Source organism: Medicago truncatula, chromosome 7, assembly GCF_003473485.1.
Source record: "Medicago truncatula cultivar Jemalong A17 chromosome 7, MtrunA17r5.0-ANR, whole genome shotgun sequence".
Classification (NCBI taxonomy): Eukaryota; Viridiplantae; Streptophyta; class Magnoliopsida; order Fabales; family Fabaceae; genus Medicago; species Medicago truncatula.
Genome location: NC_053048.1, coordinates 30,361,130 through 30,383,089, shown reverse-complemented (window position 1 = coordinate 30,383,089; position 21,960 = coordinate 30,361,130). Strand labels below are relative to the sequence as shown.

The following is a 21,960-nucleotide window of genomic DNA, read 5'->3' as shown; positions in this document are numbered from 1 at the left end:
CATCATCTTCAACAATATGACCTTCATGACAAAAACCTAAAAATTTGTTAACAACAATCGTCATTTTCTTAATCATCTCAATAAACTCTATCATTTTCTTGAAACAACCCCTCTTCCCATTATTTCTACAATCAAGTAAGACATAGATTACATCAAATCTCTATAAATCTCAAGTTTGAAGTATTAATTTTTCAGATTTTTTTCCATTTTATAATGTTCTCAATTTTTTTTCAAAATAAAACCCATTAAACAAAAATCCAACTAATTCTCAAAATCTGATTACCAATTTTCAGAACTTTCATCTCATTCAACCAAAATCATTTTAATCTCACTCAACAAAAAAATCCTTCTCAAAACTCATTTGATTAATTGTAGATTTTATCTTTATCTTTTTTTTCTTTTTTATGTTTCCCAGCTGAGGAATTGAAAGAAAGGAAAAGAAACAAATCGAGTTAAGAAGTCTTCGCTCTTTTAACGTGTTTGTTTGGGTGGTGAGCATCCTTTGAAATTGAAAGCACGCAATTCAATTTTCCAAGACCAAATTATGTTCCAACAACGTGGAAGTACTTTTCCATACACATAGGACAATAATTATCAGATTCACATTTGAATTTTTCTTTATGATAGAACTCTCATTCATAATATTGATTATAATCGTAGAATTATTCTTTCTTTTTTTCGCATAGTAGTTTGAATGTGTTTTGCTTTTGTGGACTTAATTTCCACGAAAAGACTCACTTTTGACTTTTCTTTCTTATTTTATACTTGTCACTTTTGAATGTGCTCAATACAATCAGGTATTACATATAATATCTGGAAACTAGTTGACAATGTAGCCGCCTTAACTAAAATGTGAGCTGCCTCATTTGCTTGTCTCCGTACAAACTCTACCTTAGAGTTTTCATAATAATTCCTAAAAAGAGATTGACAATTTTGAATGATATTTTTGAATTCAATTGCATCATGATCTGTCGATAAGAAATTATCAACAACCTTTTCCGAATCCATCTCAAAATTCATAGGACCAAGATTAAGCTCGTGAACCCATTCTAGAGCAGATAATAAACCAAGAGCTTTTCGTATATGAACTTCACATATCGGACTAAACCATTCAGTTTTAGCTAAGACAAACGTACATGTGTTGTCTCTTATACACATTCTTATACCCACCTTATTTAAGTGCTTAGAGAAAGAGGCGTCGATATTGCATTTATATCGACCTACAGCTGGTTTCTTCCACTTTGAAGTATCAGCGTTATTTTGTATCCTTGAAGGTTGTTGCTGATAGAATTTAGCTGCTCTCCAGTCTTGTAAAAGTACTTTTGCACGATCCAGAACAGCAACATGCGCTTCAATCACATCATTCCAAACCTTGTTGTTCTGTTGCTTCCAAATACTCCAAAGAATGCAGCAGAACAACGCTGCCTCATAACCATGTAACACCTGCAACAATTGGAAAATATCACTTGCACAATCCTGGCCTTGATTTATCACATTATTCGCAGTATTAACGAAATCACACATTCTCCAAATATTGCAGCTGCTATAGGGCAACAAAAGAAAAGGTGAAAACTGTCTTCCTCCACCAGATTGGATAAAGCATACGTCGGGTCACAATTAACCCCTTTGTCTTTAAGGCGTAAATGTGTTGGTAAAGTGTTGCGACAAACACGCCATATGAAGTTCTTCACCTTGGAAGGAATTTTAAGCTTCCAGATCAGATCCCAATGTCCTTATGCCTTAAAATGATTAACATCGAGTAATTCTTGCATACACATTTTATATGCACTTCTAAGAGAATACTCACAATTGTTTTCCTTCGTCCAAACAAGCCTATCATCATGAACTTTGTCATTTATTTGTTGTAAGGTTAATTTTGTTGTATCGAAATATAAGTCATTAGTCTATACTGTTATACCCTGATTTTGGACCTAAAAATACTCGTCCAAATTTCTTTTCTAACACTGATATTTGTCAATTCTCTATTATTTTACTCTGAATCTTTACTCTCTTTTAAACGTATTTTACTGCCTCTGTCTGTCTTTTCCTGCATTACAAGTCATTTAAGAACTTTCTGAAACGTCGCATTACTTTTCTTGCATTTTATTTCAAAAACCATGCAAAAAGGGTATTTTGGTCATTTCCTGCAGTGGAACCCATTTTAGTCCCTGTGTTTGCCTCTGGGTCTTTTCAATTTGTCTGTACAAATCATTATTGAGTCTTTGTTTAAAAATCATTTCAAAAAAGTTGCATCTGAGTCAGTTTAGTCCCTAGGGGCATTTTGGTCTTTTCCTGTCAAAATTTTGACAGGGAGGTATTTTGAAATACCTCATGTCAGTTTTTGGTTCGTTTTAGTCCTTTTGTTGATTTTATTTTAGGTTTCACTTTACGTTTTGTCAGGTTACCAATTTTATTTCAATTTTATTTTTATTTTTGCATTTTGGTCTTCAAAGAGGTCCAAAATTGCTTTTCAGTCCAGAACTCTTTTTTTAAAATTGCATTTTAGTCCAAAATATTTGAAAATTCCATTTCAGTCCTTTTTTATTATTATTGCAGTTTAGTCCTTTTATTTTTCCTTTTTGCAACAAGGTCCTTAAGTCCAAGACAGGTGTCATTTTCTCATTGGTTTAGAAGCACACATGGCAGCCTATAAAAGGCGCATTTACTGTACAAGTCAACAAGAGATCCATTAATCACACGCCAACTCAAAAAACACAAATCCAATTTTTTCTCTCTCAGCAATTGAATCAAAAACAGAAAATTTCCCCAGAATTCCTCAAGAACACCAAGAACACAAAACCCTAACCGTTTCCAGAAACTCAAAAGTTCATCAGAAATCAACGAATTTCACATCAATCCTCAGAGATTCGTGTGAATCTTCATCACTGGATTGAAGATTCTCCTGCAATTCTAAGTGCGAGCTCACATTGAAGCAAGCTCAAGCACTGATCACAGGGATTCTCTCACGCAGATCTAAGAAGCAAAAAGCAAGCTCAAGCACGTAATCACAGAGAGAGAAGTAGAGAAAGAATCGGAGAAGATGAAGAAACAGAACCGGTAAACCGATTTATTTTCGGTCCAGAGAAAATCAAAGATTCGTCAAAGAACATTCAAGTTTTCCGAAGATTTTCCCTATCAAAAGTTTCAACCAAAACTCGGGTAAAACTCATCTTTCTCTTTAAAAAAATTATAATCACGGTTAAACCTGCTTGAAAACGAACAAACAGATCTAAAATTTCCAGAATCACAAAGATAAAATCATAACCGTAAACACCAAAACCTAGATCCATAAGGATCCAAGTTTTGAAAGCAAGAACAAGCACCAGAGAAGTGATAAACGACGAAACGATGTAGATCCTTAAAGATCTAAACGTTTTCTTTCAAAAAAGATCAAAAAAATTAGTTTCAAAACCGCACGAAGATTTTCAGATCTACGTCGTTTCAAGCTGTGTTTGAGAAAATCTTTGCTGGATTCGTGTTTAGGGTTAAAGGACGAATCGTTTGATGTGAAAATCTTTGAATTCTGGAAAATTAGGTCACCGGAAAGTGCATAGGCTCGCCGGAGAAGATGAAGTTTCCGGCGGACCTTCAAGGTCTCCGCCGTAGCTTCATCCTCACCGGCGGTGAGTTTAGAGAGAGGTGAGAGGTCTGAGAGAAGAGAGAAGTTTAGAGAGAGAAAGGGTTTGCAAAAAATGAAAAAACCGGTGCTAGTGCATTTATATAGGCAACTGAACCGGACCGGTTCAAGACCGGTCCAATCCCTTCAATCCTGAGCGTTGGATCTAGGGTTTCCCCCCCTGGATCAATCCAACGCTCCCTGTGCATCCGGATCCTGTGGTTTTGGGCTTGGGCTTTATTCTTTGTTTTTTCTACGTTTTTGTTTTTTTTTCTTGCTATTTGCACTGTTTTTCTTGCTATCTGAACCTGTTGCTTGCTCACATTTTTTTTACAAAAAAATTCCTAAAAATCCTAGTTGTTTCTTGATATATTTTCGGTATTTTCTATGGTGTTTTGCATGTAAAAAAAATGGTAAAATGGCATGAATTAATTCCCATGTGTTTTTACACTTTTGGTATTATTTTGGTTATGTTTTTGTTCTTGACACTTTGATATGTGACATGAATAAATGATATCCAATCTTGTGATGAATATGCCTCTGGTCATGTGCTTTTTTTGCTGTTTTTGGATATGATTTTGTAAATTTCTTGTTTTGCAAGCAACAAGTGTTTGTCTTAAGAAATAAAGTGTCAAATTCCTCTATGAATTTGGTGTGATACTTTGCTTGCATGTGTCTCTATTAATTTCATGTCATAGCTTGAAACAAAATCTCTTTCAAAATTGCCATGATGTGAGGATTATGAGTCACAAGCACATTTAGGTATCATATCAAAAAATTTTAGGTTTTTTACCACTTTATTACTTTCTTTTTGCCATCCTTATGCAATTTCTTTTTGTTTATTTCCTACTATTTTGTGCTTTATGATTACTAACCATTTCATTTCATGTGCCATACATTTCATAGCATTTCACTATCTCCTCCACTTTCTTTAGCTTAGCATTTATTTTTGCAAGTTTTAATTCATTCGGTGATGTAATTTGTTATCATTGGTTTGTAGCTTGGCAAAGAGGCCATAGAATGTATTTAGGTAATTTTTGTAATATGGACTATGGACGCTATGACGCACCGGCACACACACACTCACCCTAGATGTATGCCTAGGATTGTATGCGTAGATATGTGGCTATGATTGCATGGTTAGATGAATGCTTAGGTTTAAACACTTAGAGAAAATCCAACTTTTTTCCAAAAAATATGCAAACAAACTCGCTTCAAATATTTTTCATAAAAATGGAGTCAAAACTCCAACAACTTTTCACCTTTTATTTTCTTAATAAAATTCTCAACTAAATCTAATCATTTAGACCTTTTTTGCAAAATCACTAAACAAACCCTCACTTTTTCATACTCTAATGCTCATGAAGCCTCTCAATCCCTTTCTCCAAAATCATTTTCAAAATTTAAAATCAAACAACCAAAACAAAAAACAACAAGTCTTTTTAGCAAGAACTACGCCGGTTTTGATCCCGTAAAACGGTACGTAGGCAAGGGACTTTAACCCCTCCAAGCCGAAATAAAATCAAAATTCTACTTCTTCTCACCCCCATTCTTCACTCAAGTATAAAACTTCTTTTCTTTCAATAAGTAGGCAATAAAAATGAAGCGTAGAAATAAACTTAGGAGAACGGTTCTTATGGAGTACCATAATCGCTCCGGGTGCCTAACACCTTCCCTTAGCGAAAACGACCCCCGAATCTAGAACTTTTTAAGGGTTTTTCTCCTTTTACCCTTCCCAAGAAAAAAGAGAGATATCAACGGTCAAAAGGTTCAAGTCCAATTAATGGCTTGGCACCCAAAAACCATGATAACATATACCATAAATAAATGTATTTTAATGTTTGATATATATATATATATATATATATATATATATATATATATATATATATATATATATATATAATATTCTAGTTTTGGAACGAGATGTGTATAGAAAAAAACCATTTTCCTTTTAAATAATGGTGATAAATTTTTGTCCTTTGACATCGCATATGAAATGTTACATTTTCATTTTTCACTATTTTTACGATGAAGAAAGCCTCTCTTATTACAAATCCAATTTCATCACAACTTCAACAAATGCAACATTTTTATCATAATTCTACAATTTTTTCTTATTCTCGTGACTTATCCCATTTATGTGAAATTAAACATAACAGTAACATAGTAAAATACTCCTATAAATATAAATAGAACAACTCATTTATTTAATAAAATATGACAATTAAAGATAAATAAACATGTTATAAAAATAAATAAGTTGTTTCCATGAAAGTTAATTAAATAGTTGTAGGATAAATCTTTAACCACTTTTGTTTTTAGGGAAAATCTTTAACCACTTAATTAAAGCGTTTATCGAACGAGGCTAAATCTATAATTAGTGTGTGAATGGACTAATTATTGTTATTTTTTTTTTTTTTATAAATTATCTATGTGCATATTTTTATATGCTGAAAAAATTCTCTAAATGTATATTTTTTATGGGAAAAATCTCTATCTCATTGCTTACGGCTATGTAATCCCTTACGTCATTTCTTGGCACTCATGTTGTCAGAATTTTCTCTTCGTAGGAGAAGTATCACTGATTTTCTAGATCATTTGACTCATCCAATATCTTCTCTCTAAAGAGTACTCCATATACAAAGCACTTTTAAAAAACATCTTTTTTGTGTAAATAAAGTAATTTTGAAAAAAGAAATGTGTGTGTATATATAGACACGCACTCCGTTTTAAAAGATACAACCATAATTAAAAGGCAAAATTTATTTACATAGTCCCTTAACTAAATTTCATGTAACGATATTTTTACATTTATTTTAGTCATTTAGATTGATTTGAATATACATTCATTTCTGCGTGAACTATTAGTCTTTAAATCTACGGTCCTTCGTCTATGTTTGCACAAATTTTTTTGATTTAAAACTTGAAAATTTATATGCAAACGGACATAATTGATGTGAAATAAAAAAAAAACACCAAATCATCATCTAAAATGTAGTTGAGTGATCACGTGTGTAATTTTGTCTAGTTTAAACTATTAAGTGTATTAGAAGATAAAAAAAATTAGAGTTAAACACATTCATATACAAAAGTGTACATATAAGCCCTAAGGACACTAGTTAAGAAGACTAAAGAAGAAGTTTTGTCTTAAAAATGATGCATTCAATGTATTGAAATTTTAGAAAGTAACATTTTCTACTTAACATTTATCAACTATTATTTCTATTTTTGTATCTTTAACAAGTGCCCCAAAGGAGGAACTTGTTAGCAAAACTCTATAAATAATTATGATTGAAGTCAAATATTTCTAACATTACGGTGGTTAATATTAACAATGTATGTGAATGAAATACTAAATTAAACACATTGCATTTTCTTTTCTAACATTATGTTAGAATTGCAAAAAAACAACTTATCATAAGGAACTTAGTACTAGTAATATCTTATGAGTCAAAGGAAAAAAAATGGTGATCCTACATACATTTGGTCAAAGGGAGGCGCCACTAATTACATTTCCTTCAAATTGCAATTAATTTAATAGACTTTTCTCGTTGACTTCCAATTTTGTTGAAATTTTTTTATAGCTCTAACTGTAAAAGAAACAATCCTAGCTCTATATATAGAAGTAGATATTAGCAAGAAATATATATCAATAAGCCAAAAACAGTTGTTTGATTAAGAATTGAAGCGCTAAGATGGCATCAAATCAGGAAAATGTGAAGCTTTTTGGAATGATGGCAAGTCCATTTGTGAGTAGGGTGGAAATTGCTCTAAAATTGAAGGGTGTTGAATACAAATATGAGTTAGAAAAGGGAGGGAACTTAAGTGATACACTCAAAAAATACAACCCTATTTATAAAAAGGTTCCTGTATTAGTTCATAATGATAAGCCCATATCAGAATCCCTTGTGATTCTTGAGTATGTTGATGAAACTTGGAAGCAAAATCCTATCTTACCTTCTGATCCTTACAAAAGAGCCTTGGCTCGTTTCTGGACAAAGTTCATAGATGATAAGGTAATTCTAATCTTCTATTCTTTTTGTTGTGTAAATCTCGTGTCTTTTTTTTTTTTGTCAACTAGTCTGGTAACTAAATATTCAATTTTAAAGTGCATAAGTGAGGTGTTCGAAGTTCGAATTCTGACCCCTACATATAATATGCATTGTCTCTACTAACTGAATAACTGACATCACGAGAATGTTATTATCGTGTCTTTATTTTCTAGAGGGAAAGAAGAAAAACATGATACATATGGATATTTGTAAATTTATGTAAATACCACAAACTTCGCTAAATGTCTCTCTAGCGTATATCCACATAGAAAATGGCTTCAAATATCATATTTATTCAATGAAACGAACATCGGATGACTATTATATATACATGTGAATACTCATAGTCATTCATGTTCTTAGTGATGTAACAATAACAAATACTCAACCAATCCGTCACAAGTCATTATATTTCACTCACGATAATAGTGAATACATCAATATTTAAGAAGAATAATATGATAAAATTATTATCATTATTTTTATTCATAATTTTTGTGAAACTAGCAAATGTGATAGTTTCTTTCTTACTTTTAACATACATAATTTTTATAATCACCTTAATTTTTTAAACCAGTGTTTAAGTGCTGCACGAAAAGCTGCTTTCACTATTGATGAGAAAGAACGTGAGAAAGCTATTGAGGAAACAGAAGAGGCTTTTCAAGTTCTTGAGAATGAGCTTAAGGAGACTTTCTTTGGTGGAGAAGAGATTGGAATTGTTGATATTGCTGCAGTTTTCATAGCTTTTTGGTTCCCCATTGTACAAGAAGCAACAAACTTGAATTTGTTCACTAGTGAGAAATTTCCCAAGCTTTACAAATGGAGTCAAGACTTCACCAACCATCCAATTGTTAAGGATAAATTGCCTCCTAGAGAAGGACTTTTGACTTACTTTAAAGCTCGTTATGAAAGTCTTCTTGCTTCAAAATAGATTATGTTAAGGTGATAGATATTTAGGGAATTGAAGGAGAATTGTCTGGATTAATTGTTTGTCATTTAGTTAATTTTATTTGAATTTTTATTTCAATTAAGATATATGCGACCTATGATTTCTCATTGTTTAAGAAGTCTAGGGTTTTGTCCTTGTTTACACTATTTTAATTAATAAATAATAAAGTCCTTATTCCCTGGAAAATAACATGTCATCACTTTATAATTAAATCAACATATACAACAAAGTCAAACTAGCTGCAAAAAAAAGATTGACTTGCTCGCAAACCGCCTGATAAATAAGAAAACTGAATAGTGTGTTTATGTAAATAGTACCGAACAACGGAACAAATGCCAAGTCAAAACCTAACAAGGTCCCTAAGAGAAGCACAACAAGGACAAAATGAAAACAAATGTTGAGCAGTTTCCAAACCACCACACCAAGTCACACATAATTGATTGTCGTGAGAAAGAATACCACCACCAACAAATTATCCTTTGTCAGTAACCTGTTTTGTAAGAGTCTCCAAGCCAAAATCGAAACCTTCAAGGAAACCTGCTTATGCCAAATGAAGTATGTAGTAGCATCTAAGATCGCGCATACTCCTAGTTGGGAAGCATCTGATACACACCTCTGATCGAATAACCATCACTCGGATCGATTTGCCAAAGCCACATATATGTAGAATTATGTTGCAAAGAAGTATCGTGAAGTAAAATCCTAAAGTGAGACACACACCATATGGGTTATAGGTAGAAATTGTGTGTTTTTATTCCTGGCTAAAGCGTTGGCAAATAAATTAGGCTTAATAGCAGTTTTTGTCCCCTAACTTTCACGAAGTTGCGATTTTGGCCCCTTAAGAAAAAAAAAACTACAAAAATCGTCCTCTAAGTTTTGCAACTGTAGCAGTTTTGGTCCCTAAGATCAAGTTTTGGTAAAAAAAAATGACACATGACACTTCAATTAGGGCGTCACGTCAGCGTAGACCGAATCAAAATTGATCTTGGGGGCCAAAACTGCCACAAATGCAAAATTTAAGGAGCGATTTTGTAGTTTTTTTCTTAAAGGGTTAAAAGTGCTATTAAGCCAAGAAATTATGGTTGGTTATAGGTATTGTGTGTTCTAAATTATGGTTGGTTGTAGGTAGGAATCATAGACTCGGACCTAAGATGCTTTTGAACACACAATTTTTTTAAAAAATAAAAATAAATACAAGCTTACAAACCAGCAAGATGATCTCACATCGACAATTTAGTGTACTAGGGAGCAAGATTATTTACAAGAGGAGGCGAAGCATACGTTCATCTATAAAGGAAGCAAAATCATCTATAATTTTATGTGATTTTGAGACCAATTATAAGTGGTTTTGTCTCTCTTTGGCTACGATTATTCTCTCTATTTCAAATTATATACCACTTTGGCAATATTACATAAATTAATAAATGAAATTAATATTATATGAAGTACAAAAATATGAGTTACTTTACAAAAATATCATTAGTTAATAATGGTATAAGAAAGATACATTAAAAAATTAAAGAGATTAATTGTAAAATTATAACAAGGAAAAAAATATCAATATAGTGCATTGGTATTATAAAATAATATACACGTTGGGGTACTAGAGTAGTTTTTTCTTTCTTTTGGTTAAGTTTTTCAGCTAACAAGTTAAATCTATGAAAAAGGCTAATAAATACTCTAAAGATATTGTTTAAGTTTTTAAAAATAATAATTTTTATATTAGAAATTATACGGTTATAACTTTAACAAATATTTTTTTGACAAATATCCTTAAATAATATTCCTTCTTTACCCAAAAAAGAAAACAATATTTCTTGAAGGATTATAACTTAAACAAGTATCCTTAAACAATACTCTTTGAACATTTGTTATTGAGTCAAGTCATCAAGTTTGAGTTGGAATGAAAATTTATGACAACTCTAGTTGAATTTTAAGCCGATATAAATTTGATTGAGTCAAACCGAACTTAATGAAGTGTGTAGGAGGAAGAAGGAACATGGAAGGGAGGTGGGTGCCAATACATCGGTTCTTTCATGGTGGTTAAAGCGCGTATGTGTCTTACGTGTCGATTTTGCCAAAATTATCCATATACTCATTACTTACGTTTACGTCATCACTTACATCAAATTTTAATGTAGTCAAAAATTCTTTTTTTGGTACAACGTAGTCAAAGATTTATTACTAGGATCCTTGCCTTGTGCAACACATCATAATATAAGTGTTTAAAAATAAAAATATCTCTTAATATAAGTTTAATTTGAAGTAATATTTGTAACTTGCATTGAATCAATTTATTAATTCCAAATGGATGTATCATCTTTATCAAATACTACTGAGTCCATTCTCAATTATACGATGTTTTGAACATTTCACACGTATTAAAAAATGTAATTAATTTTGTATGGTAAAAAGATACTATGAGTTGTCCCCATGAGCTTAGCTCATTTGGTAAGGGATAATGCACAATATGTGCATGGGCCGAGGTTCGAACCCGGACACCCTACTTATTCATCTTTAAGGTGAATTTCTCTAGCCACTAGGTTACTTGATAAAAAAAAAAAAATACTATGAGTTATTTTACGATATTGTCCTTAATAAATGATATGAGAAATATAAATGAAAGAATTAAAGAAAAAAAGTAATAAATAGTTAAAAATATAATAGAAAAATACCATTAATATTTTATTAGTATTGTAAAGCGGCGTATAATTTAAAATATTTTTTTTTAAAAGGATATATACTTTGAGATGAAGAAAGTAATAAATTTAGTTTATTTCGATAGTCTTTAAAAATCAGTAATTTATCTGGTTTTTTTTTCATGTATGCCCTAGTTGCGAGTTTTTATTACCAATCTGTCCTACTTAAAAATTTAAATACCAATATGCCCTAGTTAAAATTTTGAAGCATGAGTATGCCAAATGAAATGGCGCACTCGTTGGTGACGTGGCAACGAGTTTGTCAATTGAAATGCCAAACTCATGAAGACCATTTTTTCATTTTTTTTTGTTGTTGTTGTGGTTTTGTATTATTATTGTTTTCAATTTTAATTATTAAAACCTAAAAACTTAAATTAAAAATATCTTAAAAATAGACTAATAAATTTCATAACAAGGCGCTGCATGCGCACTGGCCAAACGTTGTTTCCCTTGAGAATCAAATCTGATATTCCTCGGATACGTCCTTAGAAGGAGCTCCTTACCACCGGAGTGCAAACAACTTGGTTACATTTTCTTCCATACTTGCTCTTGCAAGTAGAGATCGAGCTTAACCGATAATATCAATATCATAATAAATGTTAAATGGTGTTTATTATTTGTTTTATATATAAAAAGAATTCTATAGATTCTTAGTTTGAATAGAAGGATATAATCCATCTTATATGTCCCCCACAAAGTTTCTTATAGAGACTAGTCATCGCTCAAAGACATTTAAAACTTCGTATTTGTAAAATGGTAAAATATAATCCTAGGAATTTGCGTTCAACTTGGTCTTTTTTTCACAGAAAAAAAAACATATATTTTCGACTTTGTAAAAAAAAAAACTTACGTATCTAATCGTCAAACAAAAAAATAATTCTTTGGTCTATATATATGTAGATCTTATGTACAAATGTATCAATCAAACAAGCAAAAACAGTTGTTAGAGCAAATAGTTGAAGCACTAAGATGGCATTAAATCAGGAAGAGGTGAAGCTTTTTGGACTTGTGGGAAGTCCATTTTCAACAAGGGTGGAGATTGCTCTCAAGTTGAAGGGTGTTGAATACAGATATGAGGAAGAAAAGGTTGGGAATTTGAGTGATACAGTCATTAAATACAACCCTGTTTATAAGAAAGTTCCTGTATTAGTTCATAATGATAAACCTATAGCAGAATCTCTTGTGATTATTGAATATATTGATGAGACTTGGAAACAAAATCCAATCTTGCCTTCTGATCCTTATAAAAGAGCCTTGGCACGTTTCTGGTCCAAGTTTATAGATGATAAGGTAATTTCAATCATCTCTTTTTTTAGTGATTTATATCCAACTTTAATTAGGATGAAATCTTTGAGTAAGTTAATTTTTTATGTCAAGTCCATTTATTTTACTTTAATTAATTAACACAATAATTTTGATTGCTTATTCTTAAAAAAATAAAATTTTGATAGTTTAAAAATCTTTGTGCGTCTTTAGTATCACGAAAGATATGTCAGAATTACGATAATCCACTGTGATTTTATAGAAACTACAAAGTTTAACTTTTAAAAAATTCTTGTGGGTTATTGTGATTCTATCATACTCACTATGATACTAAACATTTATGTAGATAAAATTTTATCTTAATTTAAGTATATTTCTTAAAATTTAAAATATTGTTATAATTATAGTTTTTATATAACTTACAATTTATTTAATTAGTTTATAAGATTTGCTTAATCGAACCAAGAGTATGAGGTGTATGAATAAGCTATCTTAACCAATATGGGTCTAGTGCAGGGGATAGACTTCAGCAACATTGTAAATTTGTGGAAGTCCAAGGCTCCTCTTAAGGAGACATCTAAAATCTGATCAACTCGATTGGAACAAAACTATACTAAAACTAAAAAAGATTAAATTACACTAGAGAATTTTTAAGTTATTTAATTATAATAAATTGGTTCTTTCAATTTTTATCGTACCACTTAGATCTTTTATCTTTGTTTTTATTTGAAGGAGGTCATTTATATTAGTTAATTTTAACAAGTTAAATCTTCAAGTTTTTTTATTTTTTTATCAATTAGGTTATTTAAGTTATTTGGAGCTTAAAAATTACAATTAAATAACATAAAAGAATTAAGCGTTACGAAAAATATTTAAAGAACTAATTTGTTACAATTAAATAACTTAAATGATTTTGTTTGAAGGAAAATAACTTAAATGATATAAGTGGTACGAAAAAAAACTCTAAACTAATTGATTACTATTAAATAACTTAAATGACTTATGATGTAATTTGATTAAAAACAAATTAAAAGTAAGTTATTTTATAGTTTATAATTTTCACGAGACCAATATTACAAACAGCACATTTGAACCAATATCTAAGGATTTATTATTTTTTCTCTCACTTTACATTCATCTTTTACACACCCTTAAAAAATTCTTACTACTATCTTGTTGAAGAACGAGTACGCTCTTAAGTTGAACATAATTTGAGTTCTACCAACTTAAGGAACATAATTTGAACGAATAACATAACAATTTAACATATCTACAAATGTTCTGGCTAATGGAAGGTGCAATACTCTCACAACGTAAGAAATTGGTGTTCAATTGGTGTTTATTTTCTTATTCTACCAACTCAAGAAACATATTGGGAAAAACCCAAGTTTCACATCGGATAAATAAGACTTTTGATGACAGTTTATAAAGAGGAGGCAATTCTTACCTTACAAGTTGGTTTTGTAAGGATGAGTTAGGCCCCAAATTTCAACATGGTATAATAGCTTGTCAAATTCAAGGGTCACCTACCTATTCATGCACCAAGCTCAAAGAGTGCTGGGCGTGAGGGAGGTGTATTGGGAAAAACCCAAGTCCCACATAGGATAGATGAGACTCTTACCCCAAATTTTGACATGGTATTAGAGTTTGTCGAATTCAAGGGTTACCTACCTATTCACGCACCAAGCCCAAAGAGTGATGGGCGTGAGGGGGTGTATTGGAAAAAACTCAAGTCTCATATATAAAGAGAAGACAATCATCACCTTACAAGCCGGTTTTGTAAGGATGAGTTAGGCGGCCCCAAATTTCAACAGAACATAACATTTATTCTTTTTTCTTACTTTTATTTTACATGCCTAATTTTTATAATGACCTTAATTTGTGAGACCAGTGTATGATTCCTGCATGGAAAACTGCTTTCACTCTTGATGAGAAGGAACGTGAGAAGAGTTTTGAGGAAACAGAAGACGCTTTTCAATTTCTTGAGAATGAGCTCAAGGACAAGTTCTTTGGTGGAGATGATATTGGACTTATTGACATTACTGCGGTCTTCATAGCTTTTTGGTTCCCTATTGTACAAGAAGTAACAGGATTGAAGTTGTTCACAAGTGAGAAATTTCCTAAGCTTTACAATTGGAGTCAAGACTTCAACAACCACCCAATTGTCAAGGAAAACTTGCCTCGTAGAGAAGGACTTTTGGCCTTCTTCAAAGCTCGTTATGAAAGTCTTGTTGCTTCAAAATAGATTAATTTTAGTCATATGTTTTGGGGAGATTTAAAGAGATATGTTTAAACTACTTGTTTGTCATTTAGTTGTTTATGTTTGATTTTTCATGTCAAATTAGATATATTGAGCCTTGGATTTCAGTTTGTAATAAAATTTCCATGGGGATTATCCCTCATGGAAGTATAATGAGAGGGTATGATGTCTTATATTTTGCTCTTTTTCTGACCGAATATACCTTTTTTTTTTGGAAGAAATCATTGCTTTTCATTAACTATCAAGTCTCGGATATATGACGGTACATCATCATAAATGTGGGAGCTAGCATGAGATGGATCTACCCTATCTAATTCATGAGCGACCCCATTGGCTTGCCTCCTATTGAACTCGATATGAGAGTTCTGAAAATTACAATCAAACAACTGCCTACAAACCTGAATGATACAACCTAGTTCACTACTATCACCTAGGTTTGAATTAAAGTGTACAACAACAGACTTGGAATCCAAAACAAAATTAACATGGTCATAATGAAGATCAGCCACCCATTGTAACGCCATGTGAAGTCCAACAACCTCGCCGACATCAACATCACAAAGAGGAGAGAAACAGTCTATCTTAGCCATGACAAACTCACCATGAACATCACAAATACATATGCCAATACCTACCATATTTAGAGAGTTAGAAAAGGAGGCATCAATATTATATTAGTACCTACCATATGTCGGCTTCGTCCACTCGATGACAGGACCATGAATAACAATGTTCGGTTGTGCAGGGATGCCAGTCGCTTTGTGCGATCTGACTTCTTGGGCGGTTCTCCAATCATCTAAGAGGTGGCGGGCTCGTTCAACAACATGCATACGCGTTTCATTTTGTTGTTGCCATAATTTTAAATTCCTACGCTTCCACAAGCTCCACATGATCATCACAAACAATTCTTTTTGCGCAAACGGCAGTTGGTCAAGAAGAGAAAAGATCAAAGAATTCATGTTATAATTTTGACGTAAAGTTCTATCAATAATATCCGATAAGTTAACCTCCCGTCACACTTGCATCGCACCTGAACATTCTAATAAGACATGAATGATATCTTCATAATTAGTTCCACACAATCATTAGGACAATGAATACCACAACTACTTAGGCGTGCACGTGTAGCGAAACAACCCCGACACACACGCCAAACAAAGTTTTGAATCTTGGGAGGGACCTTAAGCTTCCAAATCGAACTCCACTTACCCGAAACATGCAAATGAGAGTTATCTGCAATTTTTGTAACACAAATTTGATATGCACTATGAACAGAATAACTACCATTTTCTCAGCCTTCCAAATAATTTTATCTTCATGAACAAGAGGAAGGAGATGAGTATTTAAAATAAGCTAGGAAGTATTATGATCAAACAGATTAGAAATTAAGGCAGCATTCCAAACCTTTTTCAATGGTTCGATGATGTATTGAACTTTGACATGAGCAAGTGGCTCATAAAGAAGGCTTTGTGTTGAGAGGGAACATCCATCTTTAAGCCATGAAGCACCAAACAAAGGAACACTAGCACCGGAACCAATCCTCCATCTAGCACCCTATTTAACCACAATTTTAGCACTGAATATACTTCGCCATACATAGCTGGGATTAGCTCCAAGCCTAGAACTCAAAAAATCACACTAAGGGAAATATCATGCCTTGAATAAACGAGACACAAGACTAGTGTTATCATAGTAAGGACACTAATGCGTTTTGCATATTATATATATCATGGTATTTTATTTTTGTCAATGTTAGTAAATACAAATATTGCAGCAAAGTCAAAAATACAATTTGTATCTTAAAGAAACAACACTATCATCCGATCATTTAAAAATGTTAGCAAGTGGAGAATGCTCGTTGTTAAGGATTATGATTTCACACATACAAAAAACTTGTGATTTTCTAGTTTTATAAGGAGACTCTTTCTAACACTCCATATGAAGACAATATCTCATCCCATCGGGTTTTTCTCTAGTAATGTTTTAATGAGGCATATCCTCGATGGACATCCAATGAGAAATGTTATGAATATTAGTGGATGTCCATATCCTTGATCTTCCATATTCTTATAACTCCCATTAGTGAGTGGATTCTTAGTGATGTTTAATTAAATTTGATCATTCACTTACTATTTGTATCCTATAAATAGGACTCAAGTTGTAATGTAAAGTACACACTTGTGAAGTAAAACAATATACTTTCTTCTTCTCCCTTTTTCTCTTTCTCTCTACTATTCTATACGATACAACTTTTGATAATACTTTGTTAATTTTATAACATGGTTAAACTAGTTTTTTCTTCTAAAGAAGCGGTTAAACTAGTTTTTTTTAAGGAAGCCGTTAAACTAGTTGATAAATACAAAATAGGTTAAATTATATAAGGGGTCCTTTAAGTAAATCTTTATTATAGATTATATACATCATTTAATGAATGAATCTAAAATGTTGATTTTTGCTTATAATAGTGACTGGATGGTGTATATTTTAACGTATGACTTTCTAAACATAATCTCCTTTAAAATAAAAAAGACTTTCTAAACATAATCATAGTATATAGTTTTTTTATCTTCATAATTCACCGCGTGTAAGGAAAAAACTCTTGCACTTGTGTTTGGCCAAAAATTTCTTGATATTCATTGCTTATAGTTACGTAATCCCTTACGTCACTTTTTTGGACATTCCCGTTCTCATATAGGAAAAGTGAACTGTCTAGGCCATGACTTTCATTTAAGAAAATTTTAGATGAGGGGTCGTTTCTTTGGAGGAGGATTATCTCTATTTCTTTCATTTGAAAAATATAGATGTAAAGAAATTTGAAGACAATTTTCATTAATAAAGTGATATGATTTAAATAAATGTTTATAATTAAGTAGAGATAGTTCTCACGTTGCAAACTAATTTTTTGGAGTTGTGATAGTCCAATAAAAAATTCTAAGACTCAAAGTCATTATAGTTTTCTAGTATTATCTTATTAGTTTTCTATAGTTGACTACCATTTTTTTTGTTTAAAAATAATCCTTGCACCTAATATTCAAACAGATTAATCATTGCTCTATATATAAAAGTAAATCTTAGGAATCAATCAACGATCCAAAAACTGTAGTTTGAGTAAATAATTGATCAAGCTCTACGATGGCATCAAATAAGGAAGAGGTGAAGGTTTTTGGATTGGTTGAAAGTCCATTTGTAACAAGGGTGGAGATTGCTCTAAAATTGAAGGGAGTTGAATATATATACGAGAAAGAGAAGTTTGGGAACTTGAGTGATACACTCAAAAAATACAACCCTGTTTATAAGAAGGTTCCTGTTTTTATTCATAATGATAAGCCTATAGCAGAGTCACTTGTGATTCTTGAATATATTGATGAGACTTGGAAACAAAATCCAATATTGCCTTCTGATCCATACCAAAGAGCCTTGGTTCGATTTTGGTCCAACCTCATAGATGACAAGGTAATTACTCCCCTCTTCTATTTTCTTTGTGTAACTCTAGTCAAGTTCAAATATCCAACTTAAGTTAGCATTAAATATTTGTGTAACTAAATTTGAGATCTTAGGTGTGTTTTGGGCCATGTCTTTTTTTTTTTTGTCAAGCTGTCTATTGCCTAGAGCTCACACAATTAAACGTGGAGAAATAGGGTGTTTGGGGTTTGAACCCCGACCCCTACATATAACATGCAATATCCCTACCAATTGAGTTAAGCTCACAGGGATTGGGCCATATTCTTCTAAAATGCATAATTTTAATCTTAAATATCTTTAATAATATATTAAAAAAATTATGATAATTGGATTTTGAAAATATTCGTTGAGACAAATTCAATATTTTATACACCAATTTTTGTCTTTGTATATTAATATAAAGGCTAAAATATGGTTTTAGTCTCTGTAAATATGTCTCGTTTTGGTATTAGTTCCTGTAAAAAAAAAATTGTTTTTGGTCCCTGCAAAATTTTTTGTTTTTTAAAATAGTCTCTGACCCCATTTTTGTGATGATTTGTATACGTGGCACATGATGACTAAACCGATTTTGTAGTTTTTGGTCCCTGCAAAATATATTTTTATTTAAAAAGGTCCCTGCAAAATTTTTTTGTTTTTTAAAATAGTCCCTCCAGGGACTATTTTAAAAAACAAAAAAAAATTGCAGGGACCAAAAACAATTTTTTTTTTTTACAGAGACTAAAACCAAAACGAGCCATATTTGCAGGGACTAAAACCATATTTTAGCCTAATATAAAAATATTGTCAAAATATATTATGTGAATAATACACATTTTTAAAGTATGTCATTTAAAATGAGATAGAGGAAGTATCTTTTATTCTCTCTTAAATTAAAATGAGTAATATTTAAACACTTAACACCAATTTTACATCTTGGAGGAGTCTCACACCACATGTTCTCTCTAGGCATAAAACAATGAGAGAGGAGAAACAAGAAGAAAGATTTTTATACAATCAATTTTAGACAACTTTTTTGAAAACCACTTTTTCTCTTTTTTTATTGGATAAAAACAATAGAGAGAGAGAAGAAGAGAGAGAGGATAAAAACACATGCGAATATAAAAGAGACGGTTGTTCCAAAAGTTGTTAAAAAGTGATTGTATAAATATCATTTATCGAGAAATAAGATAATGGAGAGATGTGAGTTGGGTGGATAGGGTGTCCCCTTCTCATTAAAATTAGATCTTACCACTCTCTTCTCGAAGAAGAGTTCTTTAATAAATCTCAAATTGATTTTTAATATAATTAACGTAAGAATAACAAATATGTTTTTTCTAAACTATTTCTTGAAGAACTGTGATTAATTTTTTCAATAACCAATGAAAATGAGCCACATAAACTAATTTACAACTATAGTAAAAATTAGTTTGTGAAACCATTTGCAAAATCTACTCATATGATTAGTTTTCATGATTGTTAGATAAGTTATCCACAACTCTTTAAGAGTGGCATATGCCTTACCCTATACTTGCAAATTAATAGTTACCATAGAAAAAGAAAGTTACCATAGAAAACTTCTTATATAAAAAAAGCAAATTAATGAACTTATACTACTATGTGCGTAACATTTCTTTTTGCAGTGTTTGAGTGGTGTACGGAAAGCTTGTTTCACTCTTGATGAGAAAGAACGTGAGAAGAGTATTGAGGAAACAAAAGAGGCTCTTCAATTTCTTGAGAATGAGCTCAAAGACAAATTCTTTGGTGGGGAGGAGATTGGCTTTGTTGACATTGCAGCCGTACTCATAGCTTTTTGGATTCCTATTATACAAGAAGCATTTGGACTGAAATTGTTCACAAGTGAAGAATTTCCAAAGCTTTACAATTGGAGCCAAGAATTCAACAATCACCCAATTGTCAAGGAAAAACTGCCTCCTAGAGAGACCCTTTTGGCCTTCTACAAAGCTCGTTATGAAAGTCATTTTGGTTCAAAATAGATCAATTTAAGGTGACATGTACTTGTCAAATTTAAGGAAAATGTCTAAATAACTTGTTTGTCATTTTAGTTTCTGTTTGAATGTCGTCGTAAGCTTAACTCAGTTGGTAAGGACAATGCAATAATATATGCAAGATTCTGGGTTCGAATCCCGAACACCACAAAAAAAATTAAAGTTTATGTTTGAATTTTGATGTCATGCTAGATATATGCAACCTAAGATTTCTCCTTGGTTAAGAAATTCTAGCATTTTGTTGTTCTTGTTAATACTCTAGCATTTCAACTCCTTACCAATAATTTGGTTCCTTTCTAAGTCTTCACCCCAGTCAACCCACACCTCTGTTGTTGTTAAGTTAAATAGTCACATATTGGATAAGTGAGGACTCTCCCAAATGTATTTTTAATAAATATATTTTGTAACAATTATTACAGATAAAGTTACATGTGCGGACACATGTGTTCTATATACTAGTTCATTTTCAAAAGAGAAATATTAAATACACATCATGCTTTTGTTTTTTTTTTTTACTGACTGTGGTGGAGATTGACGAGTACAATGGTGGTGGTTAGGATGGAGGGTGCGGTGAGGACGTTGGTGGTTGTGACTAATGAGAACGGTGGTGGTGATGGTTGGAATAGTGTGGTGTTGTAAATGCAGGACCTTGTAGTTGCAGGGAGAAAAGAAGGAGAAAGGTATAGAAAAGGAAAGAACAAGGTCGAATAATCAACTTACCAGTCTAATTTACACCAAAATTACTATTTTATCCATGGTGTTGTATTTGTGTATGAAATTGTGTGTCCACTTATCTTTATGAGAAATTTAGGTTTTAGAAAGTCTATATTAGTGAAATTCACACTATAAATGCAAAAATTGCAGGTAAAACCCACATTAGTGCATATCAAATGTGGTTTTAAAAGGTTTGTTATTTTCTATTTTATGAACTTTCCGGAACAAATTCTCCATATTCATTTAAGCAAGGAATTTGAAGTATGTCGGATTCTAGAGTATGTGTTTCTTGCTAGGAAGCATAATGTTTTATGGTGAAGTGTACTGGTTTGTGAGATTTTCTAAGGTTAGGGATGTTACTGAGTTGTTGTATGGTTCGAGTGATGTTAGAAGACGTAGTGGTAGAAGTAGAGTCAGCAAGTCAATTGAAATGGTCAATCAAGTTTCTTCAAATACATGTACTTCTTTAGCATTTGTTAATAAGTATTGGGAACATTGGGTGGTTATGCATAAGAATGAGAAAGTGGTTGCAGAGGATGTTTAGGGTATTAGGAAAGCAAGATGTGTCAAGTTTAATGGTGATAATGCAAATATGTTTAGTGTGTTGTCTAGAGCGGAAATAGGAATGAGGAAGTAGAAAAATATAGGAGAGGAAGTGGGACGCTGGGAGGTAGTTGTTAGTGTGGTTGGTGGGGGCGTGAAGGGGGTAATGGGGAAGAATAATTTTTTTTCATGGAATGTACGGGGGTTGGGTGGGTTAAAGAAGAGGCAGGAAATTGATCAGGGACAAGAATCGCTTTATTATGTGTATCCAAGAAACTAAGCTTGTTGTGTGTGACGATTTTTTATGTGTTTCATTGTGGGGTAACTCGCCTCATGATTTTTCCTTTCGTCCCTCGGTTGGGGGGCTCGACGGGATTGTCAGTTTTGTGGGATACTGTGGAGTTGGAGGTATGT

General features: G+C 32.0%; 4 protein-coding genes across 4 annotated transcripts; 3 read left to right on the top strand and 1 right to left on the bottom strand.

Annotated features, from left to right (window-relative positions):
- Positions 1–768: 768 nt before the first annotated feature.
- Positions 769–1,524, bottom strand: LOC112416650 (uncharacterized). The gene has a single exon (XM_024770944.1). The coding sequence runs from the start codon at positions 1,522–1,524 to the stop codon at positions 769–771; it is 756 nt and encodes a 251-aa protein (XP_024626712.1).
- A 5,735-nt stretch (positions 1,525–7,259) lies between these two features.
- LOC11410956 (probable glutathione S-transferase) lies at positions 7,260–8,806 on the top strand. Its single transcript, XM_003623148.4, has 2 exons — positions 7,260–7,635; positions 8,249–8,806. The coding sequence occupies exons 1-2, from the start codon at positions 7,315–7,317 to the stop codon at positions 8,600–8,602; spliced, it is 675 nt and encodes a 224-aa protein (XP_003623196.1). The 5' UTR covers positions 7,260–7,314; the 3' UTR covers positions 8,603–8,806.
- Positions 8,807–12,231: 3,425 nt separating this feature from the next.
- LOC11409926 (probable glutathione S-transferase) lies at positions 12,232–15,025 on the top strand. The gene is made up of 2 exons (XM_003623147.4): positions 12,232–12,609; positions 14,474–15,025. The coding sequence occupies exons 1-2, from the start codon at positions 12,289–12,291 to the stop codon at positions 14,825–14,827; spliced, it is 675 nt and encodes a 224-aa protein (XP_003623195.1). The 5' UTR covers positions 12,232–12,288; the 3' UTR covers positions 14,828–15,025.
- Positions 15,026–17,651: 2,626 nt separating this feature from the next.
- LOC11405498 (probable glutathione S-transferase) lies at positions 17,652–20,742 on the top strand. Its single transcript, XM_003623126.4, has 2 exons — positions 17,652–18,295; positions 19,924–20,742. The coding sequence occupies exons 1-2, from the start codon at positions 17,975–17,977 to the stop codon at positions 20,275–20,277; spliced, it is 675 nt and encodes a 224-aa protein (XP_003623174.1). The 5' UTR covers positions 17,652–17,974; the 3' UTR covers positions 20,278–20,742.
- The last annotated feature ends 1,218 nt before the right edge of the window (positions 20,743–21,960 follow it).